The 27,898-nt window shown below is 39.7% G+C and overlaps 1 protein-coding gene and 1 long non-coding RNA gene across 4 annotated transcripts in view; one reads left to right on the forward strand and one right to left on the reverse strand.

Annotated features, from left to right (window-relative positions):
- ctnna2 (catenin (cadherin-associated protein), alpha 2) overlaps positions 1–27,898 on the forward strand; it is a 278,051-nt gene that overhangs the window by 184,553 nt on the left and 65,600 nt on the right. For all 3 annotated transcript variants that reach the window (XM_086211559.1, XM_086211557.1, XM_086211560.1), the window contains exons 8-9: positions 11,350–11,430; positions 22,967–23,119. In XM_086211559.1, the coding sequence (XP_086067685.1) occupies positions 11,350–11,430; positions 22,967–23,119 (234 nt within the window). The remainder of the gene's footprint in view (positions 1–11,349; positions 11,431–22,966; positions 23,120–27,898) is intronic.
- LOC147257550 (uncharacterized) overlaps positions 7,043–27,898 on the reverse strand; it is a 31,790-nt gene continuing 10,934 nt past the window's right edge. Inside the window, exon 3 of the long non-coding RNA XR_015117617.1 lies at positions 7,043–7,086. This is a non-coding gene — a long non-coding RNA (uncharacterized LOC147257550). The remainder of the gene's footprint in view (positions 7,087–27,898) is intronic.

The following is a 27,898-nucleotide window of genomic DNA, read 5'->3' on the forward strand; positions in this document are numbered from 1 at the left end:
CTCTCTCTCTCTCTCTCTCTCTCTCTCTCCCCCCGTCTTTTCTCCCAAACCCCCCTAATCCCTGATTAAAGCTACCTCCATACAGCAACCCACCCAGAATCGCAGCTTGAGTCGTCATTGTCCTAGTTTAAAAAACACACATATCACTCTCTGTAGTCCTTGTGATGCCTGACAACCACCTCCTTCACACAGAGAGCAAAGGGCTGCCGGCTTTGAACAACTTCTTTTGCTGCTTACATACTTTGAATATTTGAATCTTTAAATATTTGTTTGCCTGTGGAGTGAACTATATGGGACTCCTGTGAGTTGTTGTATGGAGGATTTTGCATATCCACATTACAGCTAACTTTGGAGGTGGGAGGTAGTGGTGGGGGTATATTGGAGCGATGGAATGAGGAACTAAATGTGTCAAGTGAAAAACTTGTTTCCCCTTCATTCATTTTTAGGTTTCTGGAGCGATCTCAATGACTTGCACTTGTGCTTCACACTTAGTTAAGAGGTCACACAGAGAGGTGGTTTTGACGGTTGAGAGCAATGAGTGGAAGGAGACAATCAGGCAAGGAGGGAAGTGTGCATGTCTAGACATAATAAGTCCTTTACTTTGTCTCGGCACATTTTAGCATTTTTTTCTTTGCAATCTCGATATGATCAGGGTATTTTTGTAATGTATGTATTGATTCCATTACAAATGAACCTTGTCGTGTATACGTCGCACAGCAAATTGAAAGATTGCACATTTATTAAGTTGTATTGTAAGTGTTTTTAGAACACGTTTCTTTATGATATTATAGCATTTTTCACTCCAAAATAAGATTAAAAAAATAAACTATAACACAATAATATTCTATAAATGGTTTAAAAAAAACATTAAAAGGCTTTTCATTAAAAAGTAATGTAGTACAGAGACATTTAAAAGCACTGATGGAATTAGCAGACCTTATCTCAGCACGCAAGTCCTTCGATTCCTCCAGAATGTTAAGACTGATTGCCCTTAGTCACCAGCAGACTCGGAGAATGACCAGAAGCTATGAGCCAAGAGAGGGCTCGTGCTCATAATGGATCGCTAAATATTTGATATGATTGGGGCCCTCATCGTGTAAAAATTAAAAATGAACACAAAGCCGAACAGGAAGTTAGATGATCTTGTTTTCTTGAAGCAGTGTTGGCGGCATTTTGAACCAGTGGAAGTCACCGCCACGTAGTTCTGGATCAGAAAGGAACTGAATGAGGACAATAAGAGTATGGACAACAGCCAGTAAAGAGCTGTGACATGTAGGGCATGGGATCAGGCATGCACAGCATTTACTAGATAATTAATTGAGATTGCTGACCCTGCTTGTCTACACTACACTAATATGTGCTTTGTGTCCTTTGTCTAGAACACGGAAATCCCCCAATTCATACTGTGTCCCTTGTTTCTCCTGATCCAGCGTGTAGGGGTGCAGAGAGGAGTGATGCAGTGCAGGAAAGAGAAAATGATGATGAAACCGGATTATGTCTTCTGGTATTAAGAGCAGATTAGATAGATTTAGTTCCTGTTTCAGGTGTACAAGCCAATCTGCAGCTTTTTTAACAAACTAAAACCAACAAACAGTTTTTCAAAATCCGTGCCCAATAGCCACAGACAGCCACGTCATGTTTGGGTGTGTGTATAGACAAGTGTGTGTGTCTGTGTGTGTGTGTGTCCGTGTGTGTGTGATAAATTGCTTTTTTCCACTCTGAAGTGAAACAAAAGTACATCAATGATACTCAAACCTTCTTCTCACCCCATTGACTTGCTCCCCCCCCCTCTTTACCACAGTTCTGCTCTCACAGATATCACACCACTCTCTTATTTTCTCACCCTCTCTAACCTATTCTCTTCCTCCCCCTCCCTCACTTCTCTCCTCTCCTGCTGCCCTTCCTTCAGTCCCTCCCTCGCAAACTACTTGCTATTCAGTTCAGGGAGGCTGCAGGCAGCATTGCTCTAGCTACCCATACCGCTGCTGCAGGACTAGACTTTTTTATTCCCTTCTCTCTCCCTGTCTGATAACTAGACACTTCCCCCACTCCTCCTTATTCTCTTGAAACTATGCACCTAAAACCTTGGCTTAGAGCCCAACATACTTAATATTTCACCCTTCCCACTCCTGTTTTTTCCTCCCTCTGTTCTTCAGCCTCTGCATCTCTGCATGATGTCCCATTTTGTTTTAGTGCTGATGTGCCTCACAAGTGATGTAAGCATCAAATATTCAATCAAACATAGCATAATAACCAAGTCAGACTCTCACCACCGTGCTTTGCGGCGTCTTCAAACCATTGTAAGTCAGATGATGACTGGATTTTAGCCACAAGGTTTGTTTTCACTTCAATTTTTTTTTTCTCAGACAACCTACAAGATTTCAGTATCTTCACAGTTTTTGTACATCTTTCAGGGATTCCTTAGGTGTTTTATAGACTTCTGAGCCTTCAAACATCGGTGTTACATTGCCGAACTACATTTTCAAGGGTTGCTCAGCTGCTGCTATACATTTCCTTTTTACCCTTTTTGTTTTTGATATACCTTTCTTCCTCCTTCTGTAAAAACAGAAAGGTAGAACTTGATACTTTGCAACCTTGCAATGCCATTGTACTGATTCTGACCGCAATCGATAGAAAGTCTTTACGATGTTATTAACCTCTCTGTCTGTGAAAAACCTGTTGAAAGTGGGAGTTTTCCAGAACTCGTGTATTGTACTGTGAGTTTTTTTGTTAAAGATTAATGGCTGTTGCAATGCCACTTCTCAAGTAAAATCAAGAATTTGAACTCATTTGAGCAAGTATATTCATCAATTAATCAGAATATTTCTGAAAATACTTTACTGTTTTCGGGCGCTTAATGAATATTCAATAAAATTGGACACTTGATTGTGAAAATGACTCCCATCTGACTCTGTGATGAACCACAAGAGTCCCTCAGTATCACTTTCGCTGATAGAAAAAAAAAAAAAGAAAAAAGAAACGGACATCAAACTGAATGAAAGAAATGAAGGCAGAGAACTCAGCAGCAGAGAGAACGACTCAAACAATACCAATCCCCATTTGGGAGAGAGTTTGGTCTGTAAAAGAGTATGAATATAATTGAATCTGCATGAAAAAATTAAGCATTTTAATAACACATAAATTAGGAACCACTCATTTGATGTTGCTCAGAGAGACAGCGCATTCCTTCACAAACTTCGGAGCAGAGAGAGCAAGTGAATTAAAGGTTTACCATTTTCGTTTATTTTATGGAAATAATCCACCCAACATATGGCAGCCCCATACTCTCCCTATCGCACTCGAGGTTAAGATTTGGATTTATCGCTGTATACCACAATAAACACCATCATTCGTCTTAATCTTTTTTCAATTTTTAACATCCTGTTTAAATATATATTTGTGTCAGTACTTTTGTTTGTCAGATGGTGATTTGATTCACTCAACACTAAAAAAGTTGCATGTGCCGCACACCTCCTCCAACCTTTGCTGCCTTTCTCTCACAGAAATCCTGGTAAACCCTGTAACTACATTTTTATTTTTAATTATTTTTTTTATCCTCACTGCAGATTTTTGTTGTAACCTTTTATCCATTCACACAGTCTGTTAATTTTTCATTTTGTTGTTCTCCTCCTAAACAAACTGCTCATTTCATACTTACGATGTACTTGATGATAAGCCAGATGCTTCCTCTCATCCACAGCCTGCTTGACCACAGATGCTAATAGCCAGTGACAGGCCCACAGTCTAAACATGAGCCAGTGTAATGAGAGGAGTAAGCAAATGGCATCAGCCATTAAACATAAGAGAGCTTGTGCTAGAAGGCACTCCGGCTCCCCTGCAAGCGCTGCCGTTCTCGGCTGCGTTAACTCTTCCTGACAGGAGACTGCCAGGCTCAAACAGCACCGTTATAGATACTATGTGCAACCATGTGAGAGGAGAAAAGCCATGCAGTCCTGCCATAATCTGCACGCGGGGAGGGGTTGGGGAGAGTGTGCTGGCTGACCTGAGGCTCCTCACAGGAGCTATGGCTATACTCATTCATTCTCTCTCACTGCTATTTTATCATAGGGTTGGAAAACTCTTGAGTTTGTGTGAGCTGCACTCAGTTATTGAGTAAATTACAAAAAAAAACAAAACCTTATATATTCAGCAACCAAATATTTACCACTTATCCAACATTGCATTTTGTTTTATTTTCCTGCTTGTTAACACTCCTATTTTTTTTAATCATCAATAATGAAACTACAATCCTTCAACCATAATCCAACGGCCGTGACTCTAATTTGTCACCAATTAACGGCCCCATTGTGTGCCGTCCTCAAAATTGTAAATGATGCGTACAATTAGTGTAACACAAAGGATAATGAGTTACATGTTGACCACCAGGAGTCTCAGGGGTGAAGATGGAGAGAGCTGCCTGGGGTCATTCTCACTTTCATTAAACCACATTAATAAAAATAAAAGAAGACATTAAATAAAGAATATGCAACCTGTCTGGTAATTAATCAAGTGTTCTCCAATTTAATTAAAAGGCACTTAAAAAAAATGATCCAATATTTTACAACAATATGTTTGTGGATGCGTACATTTTTCTAATCACATGTAAACGTGCCGAAAAACAGGTGAAGTGGCCTTTCTCTTTCCTTTTGTTTTTCCCCTCCAGTTTAAAATGTTTAATTTTGACAAATATATTTGAATATCTATGTCATAGTTCCCCTAAACAATAAGTAATACCTGGCTTTATATGGCCTAAGGTTAAGAAATTAAATAAGGAAAATGTGCCATGACATCACACGGAAAAAAAAAAAGAGGACAGAAATGTGTTTTTCAGCGGTCGATTATTAGCTGGTTACTGCAGAGTCATTTGAATGAATGAATTTCCATTTGTGTCCCTTACCACTGAAGGCAAAAGCCAGATGGTGGTGGCTGAAGGGGAATTTTGTCCACTTAGAATGGGGATATGAAACTGTCAAAAAAGCATTTTGGAGCAGTTTTAGCTTGAAATAACAGTTTGAACATTCTGATGGTACACTGGTGTCAGGGAGAGTCGGGCCTCTTTCATTCCTCCGCCGAGCTCAGAATGTCTGCGCTAACAAGTTTGAACCAATGAAAGGGAAAGAGGAAACAATACTCGCCTACCCACTACTGCTCAGCAAACACTACCCAGTAATACGTATTTTCTAAGCTATGATCATATGTAGAGTGCAAAACCAGTGCGCAGATGGAACGGAGTAGCATCATGGTTAATACACAGTGTAGTCCTACCTCTGCTGCTCTCATCAAGACGTCAAGAAGATCCTTTGTTGCATGTTGAAGTTATCATCCAGAATTTATGTATTCAGCTTTTATTCAGAATCATGCTTTCTGAAATTTGTAAAGGGTGAGTTCGTCCTTTTTTCCCTTTAAAGCAGTGTTGTTTCACACTGGATGAACATGTGTTTTCTCCATGACTGATGCAGGTCAGGTGAATTGCAGACCCAGAATTGCCTGGAGGAGTGAATGTGTGAGTGTGAATGTTTGGGCTCCCAGTGATAGACTAGTAACTTGTCCAGGCTGCCTGCAAGCCCAATGTGTGCTGGGATGAGCTCCAGACCTCCACGACCCTTCACAGGACGGTGCGGGTTGAGATAATGGATGGATGGATGGATGAATGGATGGCTGGCTGGCAGTCTGCAAAAACAAAGCAAGATTTCCCATTCAGCTTTTCTGTCATTATGCACCTTTGACCTCAGACAAACACATTCAGACTGGTCTGTGTTCATGATTACCACACTTTGTAACACACACGCAGGTGTGTAAACACTATTTCCTTTTCTACAGGGTTTACTAATGATTATGATGAGATTACGATATCTGCTCCTCGACTGTGTTCTTCTGCCATTTGATTAGAAAAAAGAAGATTCTAAGCCGTGCAGCTCATCTGGAAGTATTTCCTTTTTTTTTTCCCAGCCGGAGGCATTCTAGCATGTTCCCCTCTCAGTATCCTGTAATCAAACTAGCTGATATCCACCACTGCACCTCTTTAAGTTCCACTTAATGAGAACAAGTCAAATTGGCCCATTTATGGCACTACAGCTGAGGGAGCACAATGTATCTTAATGAGGATCTAGCTACCCATTATCTACCGGTAACCTGACCAACACGTTACCTCTATTATCAAACCCCACCCCGGACTCTCACATACACAAATGCTTGCCCCCCCCAGCCCCTTGTTATCAGCTTACCTTTCCCTTTAAGCCTGCTGCAGACAGTGTAACCACATTGGACAGTAATTGTACCTCTCGCTCCCGCCTAATTGAATTGACAGGGAGCCGGAATTGATATCATTTAACACATTGATCTTGGGAGACAATGAGACAGAATGCCTTGTGCCCCCGCCCCCGCCCCCTTCCTCCTCCTAGCCCCCGTCTTCTATTTTCTGTCTGATTCCGCTGCCTGTTACTTTGATTTGCCGTGTTATTGCTTATGAACAACCAGATTTACTCCTCACTTCATTCATGATCCTCTCAGTTTGCTCGATTCTTTCTAATCGTTATTTTAATTAAATTGGTTTCAAGGGAGGTGGGATGACCTGGAATTTAGTTTCTTTTGTTTCAAATTTTGTTAATGAGTGAATGTAGACACTTTATTTTGAAAAGGTATCGATTGCCTGTCGTTTCACTAAGTATATTTTTTTGCTCAAGTGTTCTCAAATAAGAATATGGAACAATCTGAGAAGAAAAGCATAGGAAATGTGGTGCCTCCTTATGCTAATAAGACTTACAGGAACAAATTCATGGGCTTTCTGATGTACTTTCAATATATCACAGGAATTGTACAAATTTAGGCCGTTCTTTACCTTTAAAAACAACTGTAAAAAGGTAAACTGACACAGCAAGTACAACATTTCTCTGCATATTATTCATAGACCCTATACCGTATGTCTTATTCAACCATTTACAGGTCTGAGGTCAGAAATGCACTGAAGCATTTTTGCGCTGCAGTGCACCACTGAATTACACAACTTACTTTAGGTGGACCTGGGAGAGTAACATGCTCAGGGCCCTCAGCCGTTCCAGCAGAATGCACCATCCACCAGCCCGTCTCCTGAGTGGGCAAGAATAACTCCAGTGTTACTGCTTCCATTACCCTGCACAGTAGATGCTTATTTTCAGGCTCCGTCCTCTATGCTCTTCTCCCTGAATGAATACACACCGGGAGGTGGAAAAATAATGGATGGGGACAGTTGGGAACATTGTTTGGCAAACACCACAGGGACTTGTGTTTACCATTTAAAAAAAAAAACATGCACATTCCATTATGTGGCAGTCAAAAAGTAAGCCATCATTGTTGCTGTAAGGGAGACAATTGAATCAACAGCCAAGTGTGTTGTCAAGCTTTTAATAGCTGTGAACCAGAGAGCAAAATTGCCTACAAATATGGGGTGCACCTGAGTGCGAACGGAGGAAAGTCAAATCCCCTGATAAAAACTGGGGACTGATAAACACAATAATGTGACACCCATTGATCCTTCTCACTCCCACCAACAAGCACACGGAATCATGTCAGTCCAAACTGTTGTACATATCAAAACCACTTTTTTTTTTCTTTTTCACTGAGCTGGGCTGAATATTAGCCTGACTCATTGACTAACCTATGATTCATCATTGTGAACTGCTTTGCATATAAAGTTTGTGATGGGAAATTCATGCGTAGTGTTTTTAATTGGGTATTTCTTATTTTGCTGAATCCCCACCATGAGCAATATGGTCCCATCTCCTGAGTGGGCTGCTGCTTGATCTGAAAGATGCCAGATTAGGAAAAGACTTCAAGTAACTATAAGAAAATAAAACGCCCTCGAAATATAAACAGAAGCACAAAATAACAAGTGCCAGGTTTTGTCCCTTTAGACTGACAGCTGTTTTAATCTTCTTAACTCAGATAGAAATTTCTGCTTCCAGAAAGTGGGGGGAGTTGTTTATCAGTGTATTTATGATCTAAATAACAAGATTTCATCCAGAGCTCGATCATTTTCACATGCTTTCATTACTATTCAGCTTGTCAATTAAACATGAAGTCGAATAAAGTGTCCTCAGAAATGTTCCAGTTAAGCCCCCTTTTTTATTTTAATTTTAGTTTTGGTGGTGAGCATCTTTAATCCTGTTCGTCCCTCTGGTGCCTAAATGACACATTCGTCTTTTTAGGCAGCACAATGACTAACGCTGTCATGTCCTCTGCTTTGGCATCTGAGAGCTTGTCCATGCATTCACATGCAAGCGTGTTAGAGCATTTTTGGGTGTGCGGCACATAATGGAAGGCAGCTGAATGCTGTGTGTTCCTTTCCTCCCAGTGTCAATCAACTATTGACTAGAAGACAGAACATTAATATGATAAATTGATACACGCAGAGAGCAAACAGGTTTGGGATCAGGTGGTTTTGTGAGTGCTGGTATTACTTCCCTTAAAGTGACGGCATCATGCAATTATTTTTACGAGCAAGGAGACAAATGAGAAAATACTTAGCTGTCATTCTTCAAGTGGTCAAATTGTCTTATTCATCATTTGAAATAGATATGGATGGATATGAATCTATGTCACCAGGTATGTGTTCTCCTGGAAAGGCTTTTTGCCCGGTCGCCTTCATGCAATGCTGTGCAGAACTGTCAGATGGTTGCTTGGCAACGACACAACTCATTTTGTATGCTGGTATTGCTTTGTCAGAAGATCACCGTGTCTATCAATCTGTTGATCATCCTGCTAACCTTTTTGTGATGCAAAAAGGATAATATGAAATGTGACAGCTCCCAGAAGATATTGAGCACTTGTCTTCTTACATACATCGACTTAAGAACAGAATTCTGAACCCCAGGCCCACGCAGGGCTCTGATCATGATTCATATGATATTGAAACATCTTGCATGTATTGATACTCCCACTTCAATATTGAGATAAACCATAGGTGTTGTAGAAGTGTTTTGACATTTCTTGGGAAAATGGAATAAGGACATTATGGGGGATGGGCATTAGTTAAGAGTTACTTTTATTTGTCAAGGAGTTGAAATGCCATTCTTTAGGCCTTAGTAGTTGTAATAATTCAGGTAGCGTTTTACTCGTCAGCTGATTAAGGGGATTCCAGAGAGAGTTTGCCATCAAAGTAGCAAATTAAAAGAAAAGAAAAAATTCTCATGGATTTCTCAATTCTGTCAAGGCCAACTTTGGCCCCTGCTAACCTCATATGCTGGCTTTAATTAAAGCTGCAAGCAGGGATGAGCAGACCCCCCCCCCCCACACACACACACACACTCACACTCACACACACAGAAACACGCATACACCCAGGCTTGTCAATTTATTCTCCTACCCTATAGAGTGAAAAAGCAGTAAAACCTTGATATTTGTGTGGGGTAAACTAATGGAGTGCATGTATTGGATCCTGTGTCCACTAGGTGATGCTGGAGAACACACACTCTTAGGGTGTATTATGTTGCTGTACATCACATGAAGACAAAATGGTGTAATTCTGATGTAAATGCAATTATTTTTGTTACATCTGGCATACCTCTAGTTGTCACTATAACTGTGACTTAGATTCAGCTTGTAGATGTTTTCCTCAAATGTGTGAACTATGGAAAAGATGTGACCATGTGAAGTGCAGTTGCCATGGTAACGTCACTTAAGGAAAACCCACACAAAAAAAGTCATTTCCGGTTTCCCCCAGGTTGCGCTATGACTACTTTTCTCCAAAGATGAACAGGCTCTTCCTTCCTGTTTGGTGAAACTCTGGAACAGAGCAAAACTGAACTCATGAGATCACATGACCTTATTCTATTGTTCCAGAGTTCAATATTTATGTTCCTTAGCAAATAGAAGCCTTCTGTTTCTCTCAGATCAACCTCAATGATTAAGTGGTTTTCTCAAGGCTACGCAGCTGTTTAGTGAGAGAGAGAGAATGCTCTTTTATTCACGATTAAACACAACCCCAAGTCTTACTTTAAAAAAAAAAATGTAAACAATTTGATTTCACCAAACATCTGCCATCATGATCATTTTCTAACCACATTACTTTATGGAACATGTCGCTTCACCACTACCCTTCCAATTTTCAGTTCTGCCTCGAACAACTCCTTTAGTAGTTTGCTTAATCTCATTAGTCTTTGCTTGATGCGGGGCCAATAATTTGACTGTCCTGAAATGGCGCATGACGTGTGTCTTCCAACATGGTGATTTAAGCTAAATGAGAAGCTATTCACTGCATCGCTTTGGGTTCAATAGCTACTTGCTAGCTGAAACATATTAATCACTGCAGTAATTTTCCAGTGGAAGGTTCTTACCTAGTTGCTTACATGCAGGTGGCGCCTTTGGCCAGGCAGTGTACATTTTAATTACATCTGTTTTGGTGGTATCAACTGTAAAACTCTTCATCATCCTTTTTCATGCTTCTCAGTTGTATGCAAATGTATTGGTAATAAATCACTGTTACATTAATGTTGGGAGAGACTTAGTCTTCATCCATATACATGAAGATTAAGGTTCTATAATTTTTGCATTCCAAGACATTGCATCAGGATACAGAATAGTTTTACACAATAGTTTTTGTGTGTGCGTATGTGTGTTGTGCAGCAGAGACGGTTCACCCCAGTTCACCATCACCATCATCTTTTTAACCTTGAGGCCAAGTAGCCAGCCCACGTTCAGTAATAACAGTTAATAGCCGGAGTAATATAAATCACCCCACTCACTCATGGTTTCTGAGCAAAAACACTCGAGCTTGTAAGTGATTAATGGGGCACCCAGGTGGCTTTACGGAATGTTGAGTCTCAGCCTTATGCTGGCGTTTCAGTTGGCAGTATTCCTGTTTGACGGCAGTGAAGGATCCTGACTCATCCACTCCTACTGGTCATTTCTGGTGGTCATAGGGAAATCTGGTAAAGCAAGGAAGGCAAAGCTCATCACTGTCAGGTGTAAGGAAGCAGCTGGCATCCCTATGTGTGTATCAGGTGAAGCGTGTGTCTGTCTGCACCCTCTTGAAGCCAACAGTGAGAGTCGGCATCGCCAGGAAGTGAAGTACGCAGGGAATTTGGCAACAACGTGATAGATATTTGCCAGATAGCCCTGTTGCTAGGTAACATTCTAAACGGTTTGACTCATGTTTTCAGTGACTCGGTCTAATCATGGAACACTTGTAATGTCAACAAGTATTTCGTGATTAAGTGTATTTCGTGCAATCATTTACAGGACTAAACACATCCCATAAGCTTTGTCAAATTCACCAAGAAAATGTGAAAAATGTTGCGCACCTCAAACGGCGCGCTGATGAAATTGTGTTGATGTATGATTGCAATAACCTGTCATTTGTCTTTCTTCTGACAGACTGGCAGGAAAGAGAAAGGTGACCCCCTGAACTCTGCTATTGACAAGATGACCAAAAAGACCAGGGACCTGCGTCGACAGGTAACCTTTTTGCTTACACTTCGCTTTCAGCAATATTGTCTATGTATCATATTGTCAACAACACAGTGAAAGAAAAGATTAGCACTGTGTGGCCCCGAGACTGTTTGTTTTTTCCTTGGAAGACATAAAGAATCGGGTCGTGAAAACATACAACCTTTCTTCTTCTTTTTTTAAAGGGGAAACAGCGGAGTAAACATTCATCAAATTGAGTATTCACAGAAAACAAATTAAAAATACCAAGCATGCATGAAATAAAACTACAAAATACTCTTAATGAATACCGTAATGTGGTCTGACACAGATTTTGCAGAAATTACCACATTAAACTCATTAAAATACCACCTACTCCTCCCTCATTAAAAATCCAAGTAAGGCCTCATTAATTATATACTTTTTTTGTTTTGTTTCAGCTGTAAAACTGTTGTACACAAGATATCTCCTATACCTCATTCGTCCGTTCTCAGAGTTTATGCATTAGGATGCTTCAGTTTTTTGTACATTACACATCATATGCTGCCTTCTGGACCTCGACTGGCTTCGAACATATTCATGATGTCATCAGTCATATGATTCTGAGAGCTCCGCCTCCGATCAGATTTTCAACGAGCACATTACACTCTTCTTAATTAATGTGAAGATGCCTTTTAGTGTCAAGAAGAAGAACATATTTTAGAAGGAGATCGCTTTTAACATTAATAGAGCAACTACTCTCACCATGATGAAGGAACATGTTCCTTAGTGTCACGTGTAGGATTTAACACGCCAGTAACTCTTATTCATGCAGTTTATTTCCATGCAATTTTGTTTTTCTGTAAAATGCTTTTGTCACCAGTTCTTTCATATAGAACACACATCCAGAAACAAGCTTTTCCAAGCTTTAAAGTGACAAACTACGATCGGCTTCAACAGATTTCATGCAAACTATTCATCAGTGAGTGCTTTTGCTTGTTTTGTGTTGTAACAACAACTGGTGTGTAGGTTTATAGAAGGGAGCCTTAAACCTTGGGGTGCAAAACTTAAACACACATGCCACAACGCCAGGAGCCAAAGAGCCAGGCTTAGTGGGATGGCAGTCTCTCACAAGCTCATTATTATTCTGAGTAGTTTTAATCATTAAATCAGTGGATTGGGTCTTTTCACATTGGTTTGTTAACAATAAACATTATTTTGGCCGTAACACTGTTTGTGGAGAGTTACCACCATTAGATATATATTTTCTAAATTTCTTCTGAAAACCGACATGCAAATTACAGTAATTTTCATTTGAATCCTAAGCATCTTTGGACAACATTTCAAGTCTCCACTTTGTTTGTGTATACTTTGGCATGGTGTCACAAATCCTCTGCCAGATTTTAGTGAACAATCAAATGTATTTCAGGTGTTCGATGCCATCGATCCCTCCTCCAAATCCGACTCTCAAAAGTCAGAGGTGTCAAGAAGTAGTAGTTAAGTAAAATTTACGGCAAATTTTTCCGAGTGTTACCATCCCACAGTTCAGAATGAGATGAATCACACTGTGATGCGGTGATCAAACCCAAGCAGAACTGATGTCTTTTTATCTTCACTCAAAGCAAGATTAATCGGGCTTTCCTCTGCTGTTTATCACAAAAGTTAAAGCCCATATTTGAAAAAAAGGAGGACACCTAATGAGCGCACTTAAGAGTTTAGTAATATGCTAGAATCACTCAAGAGTGCTTCCAGGGTGTTCCTTCAGTGGTATGAACACTCTCTTTCTCTTTTATTACACTGCTTTATGTAAAGATTCAAGCACATCTGGGAGGCTTTTTGTCCCCCTGTAGCATTTCTAAACCGTCAGGATATCACCCATGTACAGGTTCGCTCCCGAACAACTGTTTTCTGTCATGCAGGGTTAACTATTTTTTTCTAGGAGAAACCCTGAAGCTAAATCGACAACAGCAACGACCTGCACAGAGTAGCTGCACTTGTTTCCTCTCTAACCTCTAAAGAATCATTTCTGATGGAGGCTATAACTCCCGTCCACCTCAAGCCCCCCCACCGTTGGACATTTGGTTGGGCTGCTTGATGGGCTGGCAGGCGGTACTCTCTTCTATTGACTCAGGGGGTTGCCTTGACAGAATGGGCAGCCTGTTCGAGATTTTGAGTTTAAACGGGAGGGCAGACTCGCAGCACACATACAGGCACATAGAGCTGTAATACTGTAATTATGTCAACACAGTTTTGATTTTAGCAAGTCAGCGGTGTCGTGTAGAGACACAGAACATTCCTGGGGGGCGGAGCATTTCAATCTTCACTGTCTCAATTGTGAGAAAAGGAGGGATCAAATATTAGTGCAGACAAGCACGAATGACAGACTGCGTTTGTGAAATGGGAGCAAGTTAGACTGTACAAGCTTTATAACAGCGCCGCCGGAGATGTGCTGCATTGTTTTGTTTTGTCTTTTTTTTTCCATGCTGTTCTGTATAAATGCAAAACAATGCTAAGCTGTCCAGGGCAGATTTTGTAGTTCATGTCAAGGATGTTGTTCCCACCCCCATTGTGTTTCCCTAGGAGATGTATATTCTCTCAAATCTACCGACTCTGACGGAGGCAACGCAGGACAGCTGTTTGCGTCATACAAATACTTTGGAAAGTGTTTGATTGTCAACACGTCACAATAAAAGCACATTTTCCGTTCAAAAAAGAACCCTGAAGGATGTGCAAAAATAAAAAAGGACCAAACTCAATCAGAGAAATCTTGCATCTTGCAGCACATAAATTAAACAGTTCTCACAAATATCTGAATAATTTTGGTTTACTTGCATGTACTGTACGTCACAGCTCTCACACACACACAGGAAAACAAACAATCTACTGTATGATATAAAGAATAACATACTATGAATAACTGTTTATAAGGATGTCTTAATTACTCTTACATTTGAGGATACTTAGACTCCGAACATGAAGTGTAATGTTGGTTGGAGTTATTTAGGTTACATTTCGCCTCACTAGCCTTTGGCTGCAGGTCTTGTCTGCTGTATGTGTGATACTGGCAGCAGTGGAGCTTCTACCATGTTGACCATCTGGCCCAGGATGTAGGCAGCACTGATGCGTTTCTCTATGTGCCCTAATAAATGATTATAACACCTTTTTATAATAAGACACATATGACATCATTAAATACAGGTTTTCTATATCGTGTGGAGGCTGGCCCAAGATTTTTATTAAACACACAACTTTTTTATGGTCGATTTAAAAAAAAAAAAATACAAAAAACAACGTTGAAATAGATGTAAGGATATGTGATACTTACTGTTGTCAAGAGTTTTTTTTAAAATTATGTTTATGAAGAAAATGTTCTGTCAAAGCAGTGTAGAAACTTCCAACAATCACCTCAGCTCGACTGAGCAATGTAACCTTACTTTTTCTGATTTTTATGCTTCCATCCTCACTTCCCTCGGTGACCATGTCCAAGCGTCCTTGAGCAAGATACTGAGCCCCTAATTACGCCTGATGGCCCTGCGACGGACTGGCGACCAGTCCAGGGTGAACCCCGCCTTTCACCCAATGTCAGCTGGGAAAAGCTCCACCCCTCGAGACTCTTGACAGATGAGCAGTGTAGAAAATGCATGGATTTGATATGCTCAATTTTTCTAGTCTTCTGTGGTAATAATTCGATTTTCTTTGACACTATTTAAACAGGCATGGTCCAGTTCAAATATCGTTGACAAGAGGTTTAGAGAGGAATGCAGTCAATTTGATTCCTCTTAAAGTCGTATCACCAGGACAAACGTACATTCCTGACTATGATGCAATTTCTGCTGGGTTTGCCTTTTGTGTGGTAGAGAAAGGTGGAAAATAAGGATGTAGCAAGTCTGACTCTGATACAGACTGTCACAGATTGTTTCTTACTGTTTTAGTTTCCCAACTACACAGCAGATGCCATCTGCAGATATTGCAGAAACCAAGAAATATTTAGTGCTTGTATTGGTGATGTCACAATTATTTTATGAAATAAGATTGTGCCACTTTATACCTAAACATCCCCTTATAAACAACTATGGCAAATTTGATGAAACTGTAAAATTTCAGGAGTTAAAGGCACATTATTTGAACTTTGAGAGTGGCGTACTTCTTATAACAAAAAAAACAAACAAAAAAAAAACTGCTTACTTGACAAAATACTGAAACCTGATGTGCCAAATCAGGTTGTTTTTTTTTAGAGGATCACATGAATAAAATATCAGGCAATCTAGTGAGTGATTGCATTCTATATCACAATCAATGTAGTTCAAATGCAAAACTGCTTGGGAGTTTTGATACGTGTAATGTTAGCTAACTGGATCTTAAAGGGGTAGTTCCCCCTGAAATGAACATTGTGCCATTATTGCTCACCCTCATGTCAGTGAAAGATTAGGAGAAGTTTTTTTTGGTGTTGTTCTTTTTTTTCTTTTTTTTGTTTGTTTTGTTTTGTTTTGTTTTTTTTAATAATCTGCAAAAACATTGCAGAAGTTTCCACAGGAAAGTGCTTTGCAGATCCCCTTACCAACTGAAATTAAGCTTGACCAATTTTTAAAAGGCCAAAAAATGCATAATAAAGTCATAAAATGCCACGGTACTTCTTGTTCAAAGTAATCCAGATATCCTGAAACCTTTACATGCAAAATTGTGCGCGCACGTGTGTGTGTGTGTGTGTGTGTGTGTTCATGGGTTCATTTTGTTTTTTGGCTCCCAGCCATGACGTCAGGTTTTTAACAAGCCTAATCAAAGTCTGTTTTTCCTCTTCCACCAACATAATTCTGTTCATCTTTAATGTTTCTGATTTTCAGAGCATTCAAAATGAATCCTTTCAGATCAGAAAATGTCATTTTTAGCCGGAATCAAAAAAGTAACACAGATTTCTTTGTAAGTGACAACTGCCATCCAGCAGCCTTTGATTCTCCTTTAACCATGTTGTGTTTATTACTTTATAATTACAGAAGTAAACGTAATGACCTAAACCCCATAACCCCTGTATCCTTATACCTGTTAAGGTAAATTCGAGAGTCAGTGATATCACATGGAAACATCGTTGGTAACATTGCATTCCCGCTATTCGGTGAGCAAATGGAAATCCACTTGGACATGGAACAAAATGTTTGCGTTGTTCACCTGTCGTCACTCCCATAATTCCATTTTCTCTAAATTATCCACAGCTGGGGTCACTTCAAATTTTCCAGACATTTTTATGGAAGTGTCTTTAACATTGTACAGTTTCCATGTTCCTGCCTGTCGTGTGAAGCAGTGTGACACGCAGACATCCCAACCACTAGGGGTGCTGCAGAAAGAATGAATGAATGTAACAAATCTGACGAGAGTATTTATGTCAGGAGGCAGGTTGTGGTGTTGGATGGTCACACACATTAACCTCCATTGCTGCAGGCTGTTGGATCCCCATCACCTGGAGTGGAGTGGAGAGGGATCCTGTTCATTTCCCATTTTAACTGAGTCTGTGCCACCAATTTTCCCCAAACGAGGGTTGGAACAAATGACTTACATGGTCATTTGGGAATAAGGATTTGTTGAAGTGCATTCAGTCGAGTTCTCTTTTTCATAATAACAGAGAATAGGTGCAAAATGAGTCCTCTCTGGAAACAGAAATAAATAAAAAAAAATTGTAATATTCACAAAATGATTATGTTACAAAATATCCAGAGAAGACGTAATAACCTTGAGAGAGCGTTGCACTTTGTAAAAACTGATGGGCTGTATCTCCCTCTGTTTCCAGGCTATGGAGGGGGGGGGAAAAGAATGCTTTAATAAGTTTTCAAAGCATAGACATTTCATTTTAATTCTAAAAATGCAATTGTAATCAGCAGCACAAAGCCACCCTGTTTATAGGACATCAATCAGGGTAAGAGATGGATCTGGCAGCAAAGTCTAGACACAAAAGGAAAGGTAAACTGTGGACCAGGACTGATTGATAGGTTATGAACTGAAATTATAGCAGTTTTTTTGATCACACCTACGGTGTAATATTGAGATGTCTTGCCTCCCCCTCATTGGTATTCACTAGGTAACCGTGTGGAAAAAGTTGCTAGAAAGGAGCCATGTGTTGTGCGCCGTGTCGTTCCCTCAGTAATGAATGCATCTGTCAAGTCATCTTTCTGGGCCATATCTTGACTGATGGCTGATTCCAGGATTACCCACAGCAACACTGCCTATCATTTCATTTCTTCTCTCTCCTTTTCTTCCTCTACCTCTCCGCTTTAGGATGTTGGGAGTCATTTCCATTTTTGCCCTAAGTTTGTTGATTAGCGCAGCTGCTTTTTTCTTCTTTTTTTTTTACATTTTTACCATGGTGAGGAACTGCCACAGTTTATGTCAGCGTAAATTCTTTGTTTAAACTAATAATTCAAGATTTGTAAATCCTTTCAATCTGTCACTGCAAAATGGTTTGAAGCTGCGCTAATGTTCCATTAGCTGTATTATTGCAGATTTTCTCTAATCACAGGTCCTGGAAAATGTATATTTTTAGTACAACTCTATTTCAGAAATTATGTTTATATACTGCCAATTTGCCTCAGTAAATACATTTTTAGTCATCTGGATTATGCGTTTTTAAGGGGAAAAGCCTCACTCATTCAGCTAAATCCTCAAAGTGGTGATCCTGGCTGTGTTGGTAAAATAACTGATTGTGTTCCTTCCTGTATCCATTTTTGTTTAAAATACTTCATTGTCTTCATTTAACATTGATAAAGGCAGTATTGATTTTAAATGTGGTGCAGATCATTTTATCACCTAAATTCATCATATTTTCCTCACTTTAAACATTGTTTTGTTTTTTTTTTAGTTTTCTACACCCGAGCACAGCCAAGACTGTGAACCCCCGCCCCCTTCACCCCCACCATCCCCCACCCCATGCTGTCATCACTGTAAAACTCCTTCCATCCACCCCAAACATTGCCCCGTGATTTGTGGGGGGCATTAAAATGTAGCACTTTCTGCAGCAATTACGTTTCCTTCAAAGGGTAATTTGCTAAACTTTATAGCCTATATACCAAGGACAAACTTGATTTTTTTAGATAACCTAATTAAAGGGCGAGGCAATATACAATGAAACCCCAAAAACTGACAAAGAAATTAGGCTTAAACAAAACTGAATAACAATTACAAATATAGAGCTACGCACAAATCATGTTGTACTTTGTAATAATAAAGTCTGGGAAGAGATCCAACTCGCCAAAACTGAACTGCTCATTATCAGACTCCGCTTATCCACACAACCTTTTTACTATATAAAATGACGATGCTGCGTGATTGTGAATATACGTGTATTGAGAATGATAGTGATTTAATCTCTCCTTGTATCATCTTCATCCAAACTAACATAGCTTTCAAGTTAATGGTAGAAGTAAAAAAGCTCAACATGTATGTCACGTCCATTTATTGCTGTTATAATGCAGTTATAAACACTTTATTAAGGCTTTTTTTAACCACCGGGGTTAAGATGAATATGCTGTTGATCAACGGATAAAAACTACTAAATCTCCTTGGTGAATAGAAGCACTTGGTTCTTAAAGCACTGTTTCCTCCATGTTCTCTGGTTAGACACATTAGATAAAGACTGTGGCATGGTGAGGTATGGACTGTGTTTGTCCTCCCACTGTTGATGTCCAGTCAGTCCCTCTTTCCCACTTTTCATTTCTACACTCTCCCCTCACTAATAATCTCCCCGTGCTGGCTGATAGATATCATATATGAGAGCTATTACTTAATTTTTGATTTGCTCAGGCTGTTTCCCCTTAGCCGTGACTCTGGCCCTTTATGCTCCGATTGCTCTTGACATTTTAATAAGAAACCTTCCTCAGCTGACCCCAAGGTAACCGACACTGTGTGTTCTGAATCACAAGTAAAACATAACAGTCGGCTTGTAAACTTTACAAATCCGCCACAGAGACACAGATCACATCTGAAACCTGGCGATTCATATATTTTTTTGTTTTTTTTACTGTGTTTATATGAACAAGCAGAGTTAGGAGGATTTGTCTGAATTCTATATATGGCAATTCTGTGTCTTTTTTTCCCCTTTTTCCTCTACTAATCTCAGTTTCCCTCTAAAATTACTACTTTTTTGCAAGCATGTGTCTAATCCTTTCAAAATGCAAACATTTTCCCCATTAAAAAACGCAAATAGGCTCAATTAATGCTAATCTCATCTTTGAAGATCAGACAGCCCTCCCACTTATTGGTGAGCAGCACAGAAACACATCCGTCAAGTATTATTAACCATTTTCATCAGCTTAAATTTCACACAGAGGTTCTTGTTTGCAACTTTAATATCAGGTGTGATTTGCTTTGGTTAATTTTAGATATTTCTCCTCTGTTGACAGCAAGAGGCAAGAGAATACTTGTAAAAAGAAAGATAAAGAAAAATTTAAATGGTTTTCATCTTGTGGATCCTCATATTCACAAACATCTATCCATCCATCCTTCCTTCCCATCCGTTTTCTTCCGCTTATTCCTGTTAAGGGTCGCCTCACAGCAAAAAGGTTCTGGGTTGGAGTCCCGGCTTGGGACTGTGTGAGTCTCCATGTTCTCCCTGTTCCTGTGTGGGTTCTCTCTGGTACTCCAGCTTCCTCCCACAGTCCAAAGACATCAAGAGGGGACGAGGCTGATTGATACTCTAAATTGACCGTAGGTGTGACTGTGAGAGTGAATGGTTGTCTGTCTCTATGTGTTGGCCCTGTGATGAACTGGTGACCTGTCCAGGGTGAACCCTGCCTCTCACCCAAAAGCAGCTGGGATAGGCTCCAGCCCCCTGCGACCCTTAACGGGATAAGCGGTAGACAATGGATGGATGGAATCATTAATTAAAATTTATTCACTGAAGCCTTCAAGTGAATCTCACAGCTATTCTCTGAAATAGAATATGCTTTTCCGCCATGTTCTCCCCATCCTATCAGCTTACTGTTGTTTAATGTCTAACATACCAGAAGGTGACAAAGGCAGGCTTCCATATACAACAGAGGAGTCACTGAACCCAATTAAACACCTACAGGAGATTCTGGACTCGTGTCTTGGACTAGAGAATGTTTTTTTTTTTTTTTTTCATTAGATTTGTCACCTGTCCTTACCTCTACAGGTTGCACAATGCCTGCATGACAATAGAATTCTAGAGGGGGGGAAAAAAGGCAAAGCATTTCTCAAGAAATCTCAAATGAGTGAAATAACAGAAAAATTGAAGGAATGCAACAGTGCGTGACTAGGAAGACACTTACCTTCTCCACTGATTATGAGCAAAGCTTTTGCTTTCTATTGAAATTCCAGGTCTATTTCTTTTTAAGTGTTAGCAGAATACAGAAGGAGTGTTAGAGGGGAGACGGTGGGGGTAGAGCATGGAGGGAGGTGAGATCTGAGATTGAAGATGGATCTCTGTGGGAGTAGTGTGTGGGAATTAGAATGCTGATGGTGCAGGAGAGCCTGCAACTTGGGAAATCAGTCGTCTCTATCATTTCTCCTCTCAAACTCACCATAAGTATCTCTTTTACTGTTGGGCTTTCATCAATATCCCAGACTTTCTTTCATGTACACTATTCACATGCAGCGGCTGATGCTGTCAACTAGTGATTGCTCTCTGGTAACAATAACAACATCAAACTTACACTTTGTTCCAAGCGCTATACAAGGATATCCAGATCCAACATTTTCACACCTTCAGTTAAATATGCTTTTTATGTTTCATATTTTATGGCTTTTTTTATTTTTTTATTAATGGTTCAAACAGATTCATCTCTGACGGAGAGATAATGGACAAAGTCAAAAGCAATTTGCATTACAAAGATTGCTTTACGACAGGAGTGCTAAGAGAAAACAATCGGGGTCAACAAAAGCAATAATGATACTTCTTATTATTCACAGTATGCTAATTTTGCAGTTCAAGCTTGTCTATTTTTTTTATTTCCTTTTTGCAATTTTGTTTTTCTATTTGCTTACTTTATTTCGTCATGACAGTGTGAATGCACCCCACCCAGAACTTGGGATTAGAAACAGCGATGAGATACAGTGACATAGGTAATTCATTTTTTTTTATTTAAGTGCCAATTGATCCTCAGCAACAACATCTCACAACCAACTGGCTGTATTCACTGCAGCTGAACAAGGTGAGTTGATGAAGCCTGAAAACAACACAGATCATTTTTCTTCCAGAACATTCTTGGGTTCTGTAACACCTTCGTCCTGTGACGCACTGACAGAAACATACTACAGAGATGATTCTGGCAAAGCAGGATATGTATCTGCTCCAATATCCCTCCCCGGGCTCCAGGTGACAGGATAGCAATGGGTGCACAGCTGCACTCCTGCAAGGTGTATTTCTGTTTCTTACCTGTGTGAAAATGATGAAATATTCACAGGCTTTGAGTCTGAGATTTTTATCTCAACAATATATTTAACCACTGCTCTTTGCAAATCAGTGATTCTGGATTATATATTTGTGGCTCAAAAGGTGCTAATCTCGACTGGATGTGAAATGCAGCTGATGGACTCAAAAATACTTTTTTTTTGGTTGATTAATTTTCTTTCTTTTCTACATCCTGGCAGTCTTCACTCCCTTCGTTTGCAAATGAGGAGTGTGGCCATGATCGTTGTCTTACATGTCACTATGAAAGATGGATTGATTTTCAAACATCTATTCAAGCACTTTGACTGCTGACACCGCTGTTAAATTTTTGTATTGTTAGCAGCATCAGTTTTGTTATGTCAATAAAAAAAAATAGTTGCCTTAATACAAAATAATAAGAAAGTGACATTTTAAAGATACATGAAAACTGACATTACTGCATTTATGTATTCCCGACAGTTTTGATTTTAACCACTATGATTATTTTTACATCACAAAAAAAATATTTGAAACGGCTTGATTTTTCAACACGCTGGTATTTCATCTGTTGTCTCTGTTTGTCTCCTGAAGTTGAAATGATCAAGCAAAGCTAATCAATCAGAAAAAGCAGTAAATGATTTGTATGATTATTTAACAAAATGAAATAGAAAGGAATTATGTGAACATTTGGTTTCCTCATCATATCTATCCTAACAGTTTAGATGTGCTCATAAAGACTTTGCTAACCTTGAAACTCTCGTAAAGCGAAATATTTCTCAAGGAAGGATGGTGTTCAATGTTTTCCCTGTAGTTTCTGTCTTGGTACTGGTGTCGTGGGACTAACTCCCTCTGTGTGTAAGATAAAGAACCTCTCGAGCATCTCATCAGATATCCTACTGAGCAGAATCGGGGGTCCATTTACTGTCTTATAAAACAACCAGTCCCCTGCCAGTTTAGTACAAAACAATTCCATAAACAAAGATATAAGTCTGAATATCTGCTCTAGTAAAAAGCCTCATGGGAAAAATTACCCCCTTACAAGCAGTCTGCACTCCTGACTGCTGAGTTTCCTCTCTGTCTGTCTCTGTCTGTCTCTCTCTCTCTCACTACTTTTACGACACCATATTCATAACTATGCTAAGTGATGTTACCGAATCATTGCCACCTTTGGTGAAGTATTACTAACACAAGCATATCTGTCCATTTGTCTTCTAGTTGAGAAAGGCAGTGATGGACCATATCTCAGACTCTTTCCTGGAAACCAACGTTCCTCTGTTGGTGCTCATCGAAGCGGCAAAGAGCGGGAACGAGAAGGAGGTCAAGGAGTACGCCCAGGTGTTCCGTGAACATGCCAACAAACTAGTGGAGGTCAGTTAGTAAATTATACATGTGGACACACACACACGCACACACATACGGCAACATATATGTATTGTTCAGAAATAGTACAAATATGCAATCAGTGCAGGTCAAGTGACCATATGGTGGGCTAGGATTAAGATTTCAGACAGCCTCGGTCAATGGCCTTGAAAGAGGACACATTTGTACAGTATGTAATTTATAGAGCTTTAAAATGTTGACACATGTGTAGAAGTTAGTTGCTACACCTAATTGAATTATAAAGACACAGCAGTGTAACTATTCTCCAAACATAAATCACCTATCATCCAATGTGCACTGCTAAAATATTAAGACACATACACATTGCTGGAGTTCTGCATGTGGCTTACATGTAAATGTCTTTGCAATCTGAGTAATGTTCCTGCTGTAAGCTAAAAAAAATAACAAAAAAACTATGCGTTGTTTTCTCCCTGTGTGGCTATGTGGTCAATTGACAAAGCGTAACCTTGCAACACGGGCTTTTTAAACATACATTGAATTAAGGCAACGCTGGATAAGACTTGAATCACTGCATCGCGTAGCACAAGCTCACTGGTCTCCGTATGTACATATGATGGAAGACAGTGCGCCACTTGGTTATCATGTTTCTAAAATTCACATCAGGACCTCGGCTCCCATGTGAAGCACTCTGAGAAATCTCCGTTCAGAGTTGCTCTTTGACACACAGTCGCAAAGCTGAAATTTTCAGTGACATGAAAGCAAGTTCAAGCAATATTTCCTGATTCCGACCTCGCATAAAGTTTCAAGTGTGGAAAGAGAAAAGATTGCCAGCAATTTAGTGACAACAATTTTCCTACACACACTTCATATTTTTTCGGCAGTATAGACATGAAATAGCTCTTTAATTCCCCTCATAATGGTCTTAAAAAGTGTGGAATGTACCTTGGTGAAAACTTACCTAGAAAAATCCCCTGCTCTTTAGTGAGAGCTGCCTTTTGTTCTCATGGCCTGTTCAAAAGCATCTTTAGAACCTTTTATGTAAGCCTTGCTTAACATACTGTCACTTAAGACAGCCCTGCTGCTTCCTTTGACTTCAACTTAGAGAATGATTCGCGTGCCCTTTTAGTCCACCCCAGCTGTTTGCTGATGAGGTGGGATGTCTGACTGATGTCAGACCCTCAAAATCTGTCCTTTAAATCCAGCATTAAAACTTTGTTTAGCCCAAGGACATTTCAGCATAGATGCATTGTCTTCTAACACTTGATGCATTCTTTCATTTCCCAGAGGAAAATGGATAGGTGAAGCTTCTTTCTGATGCCCCGTGCATTTTGTTTATTATGTAAAGCACAAGGCATCAGTGAGGTACACAGCAGTCATTTATATGCTAAGCCGATGGAAGCCCTCTGTCCAAGTAGACACTAGCTCATTGGCTGTGCAATGGCTTATTGCACACATGAACCCTCTCACTCAGTCCGCATAGCAGATGCAGCACAGCCACTGTGAATATGTAACAATATTGAAATAAAAGACATTGGAATAAAGGTAATTAAGTACACATACGCGATATGAAGAAGGTAGATGTTAGTAGGGGTAAAGTCTCGTTTGAGGATGAGGAGGAAATATACTAGCTGGTTCTAATAAGGTAGCATTACGTCACCCTCTTTTATTGTTTGACGGTTTTGACTCAGAATCAATCTTATTTTATATTATGTTGCAGAATATAAAGATAATTCTTTGTTCTAGTTTCTGTATTACCTTTTTATTGTTTTTGGATGAATAATGACGCTTGATTTAGCTGTTATTTTATTGCAAAGCAAAAATGTTTTAAAGCAAATTGGCACCCTGCACCACACAGTAATGAACACTCTATTACTATTGAGAATTAAAAACATACGTTTCTGTAACGATATTTTTATGAGTTTGGACATGAAGCCCTAGTGATGCAAACAGTCATGAACACAGATGTAGTGTTAGACACATTTGCAGCGCTGAGTGTGGACTTTACCTCCTATTGTGAGGATGTAGATGTGTTCCCATGACCAGAGAAGACGATAAAGGTGTTAAAATGTTAGCAATGCAATCCAGGCTAGGTTTAGTCTGACACCTAGCTGGTTCAGTCCCGTTACAGGTGCTGTTTTCATCTTTATCCCTCCCCAGTTGAACTTGGGGAGGGACAAGATATCGTGTAGGATCGCGTGCCACCACATCTCCACGTCACTTTGACTTGATATTTAAACTAGCTCCGTTCCTAAGTACCTCAGCAGTATAAAGCAAAGAATAGCTTTATCCGAACACATATTAGCAAATGGGATCTCAAACCCCGAGATGTGCTTTAAGGACCTTATAAACCCCTGAGAGTGAGCATGTATAATTACTAATCCTTGATGGCTAATAGCCTCCAGGCTATCCTATATGCCGTGCATGGTAGTGTTGTTGCCAGCGCTGCCGTCATCATGATCTGTGCCATCATAACCGGCACAATCGTGGAATACGTCAGGTTAGTTAACATCCTGATCAGTGTCACTGCAGTCATCTGCCAGATTTCCGGGAGGAGCTGTCTCCAGCCATTAGCCTCCAGTTTGAAAACGATAAACAGTATTAAAGAGAAAAGGGTCTCACTTCATTTCGGCTTTGTTTTTGATTTGATCCGTTTGGTTTTGCTGCACAGTACACAATAGCTCGTTTTTATCGATAAGTGTTCTCTGTTCACCTCAGCGAGAGGCCAAGTTCACCCGCAGGGCTCTTCTAATCGCATCATAGCCATTACACCATCATGACCGGTGATAGGAGACCACTAATTCTAAAGCTGGGCGTATCATGGGCTTAAAGACATCAAGGCTCTATGAATTTTAATGCAATGAACCTGCCATAGTTAAGGAACCATACTCCCCCATCACGCTGAAATGAAATGAACGCACTGTGTGTTGAGCCAGGTATTTACAAAATAGTTCCACACCCAACACATACGTATGTGTGTTTTCACCGACACCATTTTACACCGTATGGATGTATACTATAGATCCCCGCGTGGATGCATATGATGGTTCTAATCCTTACTTGAAATTGACATTTTGGCAGGCAGACAAAACACTCTTCTACGTGCATAATGCCCGTAATTTATGACCTTTGACAAACTTTTCATTTCTCCTCACAGATCCTTTTGTAACATTCAGCTGTTTTCCAGAGAAAACTCCGTTGGTGGCTTATTAAAAGTACAAGTTAACGTGCATACAGACATGGAAATAGAGCTTGTTCTTCCTCTGGGTTTGACGGGTGAAAATGTTACTAATCCTTGTACCATTGGCGTCTTAACACAGGCTTTTACTAATTAATTCCCAAGGCAGGCTGTAATAAGGTACTTAATCCTAACTCATCACCAATCTCTCTCTTTTTTAATAATTTGAAAGATACATAAATTAATGAATGATATATCAATAAATAAAGCTATAGACAATGAGCAGTCTCAATTAATTTAGTGTCAAAAATGTTGTAAGAAGCTTGTAATCTGAATTCTAAAATGACGAAATGTACTCTTTGTTAAATATTTCTATCTCATTTACACTATTTGCATATTTAGTCACTGATTAGACTTAGAGGATTCATTGACACCCTCGAAAGGTTTCAGTGTTGAGATGCAAAACAATGTTTGTAGTTCATGGTTTCCTGTCCTACTGGTACTTTTCTATGTGTCTTTCCTAAAATCATCTGATCCTCTTTTTCTAAATCATTTGACTGAGAAGTATTAGAGCAATTACCAATTTTCAACCCAACTGCTAAATAATGAATGTTTTATTGTCAATCAAGGGAGAATGAGAAATTATCCTCCAAAATGTTATTACCACTATTTGCAATGGCAAAATTATAGTCAGATTTCAATTAGAATCCAACTGAAATAAAAGAACAAAATATTTTCTTAAGTGAGCATCTTTAGTATTCTATTAACTTTCTATCATTGTGTCTAATCTACTGTAACCCACGATCACACCGCTACACAATCCAGTTCCTCTCGTCTGATGCTCGTAGTCTTGTTCTTACGTTTAATAAATAGCCGCAAAACATTACTAAATCAGGAAGCGTGAGCCCAGACTTCTTATCCATCACAGTGCACTTTTTTTAATTGATTTTTTAACTCTTTCTAAAGTGTGTTCCCATTGCTAAGTCAGCAGGAAGTCCCTTGACCGTTTTAACACAACGTTTTGCACACAGATGACACCGCGCGTGAGCCTTTTAACTTGCGCACAGTTATTTTTCAGTTGGTTACTACTGACAATAATTTGACAAAAATGAATCCTCCACCTGTGCTAGAGCTGTAATGACAAGCTTTCATTACGTGTCTGTATTGCATCACTTGTTAGGACCTTTCTATCTATTTAAGAGCTATCTGTGCTCCTTGTATCACCCCCTCATATCACTTGATTGATGCAGCAGGTCCGGCTTTCCATTATGACTGCCGCTCACACTGATATGCTGCTGTTAATTTAAACACAAGATGAACGTCCAATCTTTTAAAGTCACCATGGTTTCCCTTTTTTTTTTTTTTTTTTTTTTATTACCACTGCAGTGAATATGTATATGCGCCAGAAATTCTTGGACATCTAAGGGCAAGGACGTTACGCTCCATCACTATTCTAATGTCAGAGTGAGGGTTTCCTCTGACCTTGACTCCATCTTTGTGCCTTCCTCTTGAGCAGCAGTGGTGTTGAGACTTTGCTTGCACAGTGCCATCTCTCTGCAGCACTCCACCCAATCACGGGTAGAACTGCTTATATAAGTTTAGATTTTGCAGTGAGCTTCACATGCTTGACC

This window comes from Aulostomus chinensis, chromosome 8, assembly GCF_037954235.1.
Source record: "Aulostomus chinensis isolate RoL2024-O1b breed Wild chromosome 8, RoL_Achi_v1.0, whole genome shotgun sequence".
Taxonomy (NCBI): Eukaryota; Metazoa; Chordata; class Actinopteri; order Syngnathiformes; family Aulostomidae; genus Aulostomus; species Aulostomus chinensis.